At 35.4% G+C, this 2197-nt stretch overlaps 1 protein-coding gene across 1 annotated transcript in view; it reads left to right on the forward strand.

Moving 5' to 3' along the window:
- Nucleotides 1-1911, forward strand: part of LOC106870983 (zinc finger protein 271) — a 16445-nt gene extending 14534 nt beyond the window's left edge. Inside the window, exon 2 of the mRNA XM_052977281.1 lies at nt 222-1911. Coding sequence (XP_052833241.1) covers nt 222-717 — 496 coding nt within the window. The 3' untranslated portion in view covers nt 718-1911. The remainder of the gene's footprint in view (nt 1-221) is intronic.
- Nucleotides 1912-2197: the final 286 nt, after the last annotated feature.

Below are 2197 nucleotides of genomic sequence, written 5' to 3' on the forward strand. Positions count from 1 at the left end.
TCGAAGAGAAGTAGAATACGTTTAATTCCCACGTTCTCTGGTGATAGAAGGGGAAAAAATTATAGAAAAATGAATTTTGTGAGTAACTGAAAGGATTGGTATATTTTTTCTTGAGAAATGCCGAAAGTGACAGGAAAATCGTATGACTGTGATATATGTGAGAAGTCTTTCTCACAAAAATGTAACCTGAAAACTCACATACTCATTCATACAGGAGATAGGTCGTATCACTGTGGTGTCTGTGGTAAATCGTTCTCTAAAAGTAATTCTTTGAGAAGACATGTTCGTATTCATACAGGAGATAAGCCGTATCACTGTGACATCTGTGGAGAATCGTTTTCTCAAAAAGGCCACTTGACTCGACACATGTATGTTCATACCGGAGAGAAGCCATATTCTTGTGATGTGTGTGGTATATCGTTTTCTCATACAAGTAGCTTAACTAGGCACAAGTACACACATACAGGAGAAAAACCATATCACTGTGATATCTGTGGTAAATCGTTTTCAGAGGGAAGTAAGTTAACAATACATAAACGTATACATACAGGAGAGAAACCCTATCTCTGTGATATCTGTGGTAAATCATTCTCTCAAAACGATTTATCAAGACACAAACGCATTCATACAGGAGAGAAACCTCATCGCTGTGATATCTGTGGTAAATCATTCTCTGACAGCAGTGCTTTACCAAGGCACAAACGTACTCATACCTGAGAGGAAGCATATCTCTGTGATATCTTATCAAGTCACAAACACATTCATACAGCAAGGAACCATATCCTGGCAATATTTGTGATATGTCATTCTCTTATATAGAAGATATACGTAGGAAGTATAGCTGACTTTAAGATTAGATACTGGGGGCACACAAATTCATTTATTAATCCAGATACAAAAAATTCAATTGCACCAACCACCCACATTAATAAGTTAAAAATGTGTAATAAAGAATTCAATCTGGATTGGTCTATTATAACAGAAACCATACCATATAATACACACACTAGAAGATGTAAATTATGCACAAAAAAAATCTATCAATGTACTCTGTGCTGACAAAAAAACTTTACTTAATAAGATCTCGGATGTCATTATCCTTTTAAATTTTTTTCCAAAAATGTTTTATATGATTTTAACCTAGTTGCCCTTTGTGCATTTGGATTTATCTTAAAACACTTATCAATAACTTCATAATCTATTTAAACATTTAATTTTAGCACGTTTTATATTATATATCATTTGCCTGAACCATATATCCCAACACAGCATTCGAATGTTGCTTAAAACATTAAGACTTGAATAACTCTTTTATAAATCCTCTTAGATTAACTCTGATTATAGATGTTTGTTATGGCTGGAATTAACTTGCCCATACCAACTTATATTTTCTTGAAACAGCCATAAGACTTTATACCTGCTGAAGTTTCTTCATAAAATCATTTTACACCACCATTTCATCTCTTTGGATTATCACTCCTCATTCACCATTTGCATATTTTAATATCCCCATTGATTTTAATACAGACATACAACCCTGCAAGTACATTTTTATGTATTTATATATTTTTATATTATATCTTGTGCATGTGAGTACACCTATGTACTCATATGTCAAAAGTTGTGTCCCTTCGGCTCATTTGAATCACCATAATCGCTGTAAATTAATTCAGGAGTGAGGTCTAAGTTTAATCTGCATGGTTAAGCTGACAGGGTTGTGTCCTCCAGTTAAACAAATCATCACCATCATCATTTAAGGTCTGTGTTCCATGCTGGCATGGGTTGGACAATTAGATAGGAGCTGGCAATGTTACACAGCCAAACTGGCGCATAATTGGAAAATACCTTGAAAGTAAAGTGGCCCTGAAATGTGAATATGAACGGAATAAAACAAATTTTGCATAAATTGGACCAGTGGTTATAGAGATATTCAGTGTTTGGAGTATAAATACCCACAAAACAGTGCATAATGGGGAAAATACTCTAAAAAAAATATTTATAGGCGTAGGAGTGGCTGTGTGGTAAGTAGCTTGCCAACCACATGGTCCCGGGTTCAGTCCCACTGCGTGGCACCTTGGGCAAGTGTCTTCTACTATAGCCTCAGGCCGACCAAAGCCTTGTGAGTGGATTTGGTAGACGGAAACTGAAAAAAGCCCGTCGTATATATGTATATATGTATGTGTGTTTGTGTGTCTGT

Source organism: Octopus bimaculoides, chromosome 27 (assembly GCF_001194135.2).
Source record: "Octopus bimaculoides isolate UCB-OBI-ISO-001 chromosome 27, ASM119413v2, whole genome shotgun sequence".
Taxonomy (NCBI): Eukaryota; Metazoa; Mollusca; class Cephalopoda; order Octopoda; family Octopodidae; genus Octopus; species Octopus bimaculoides.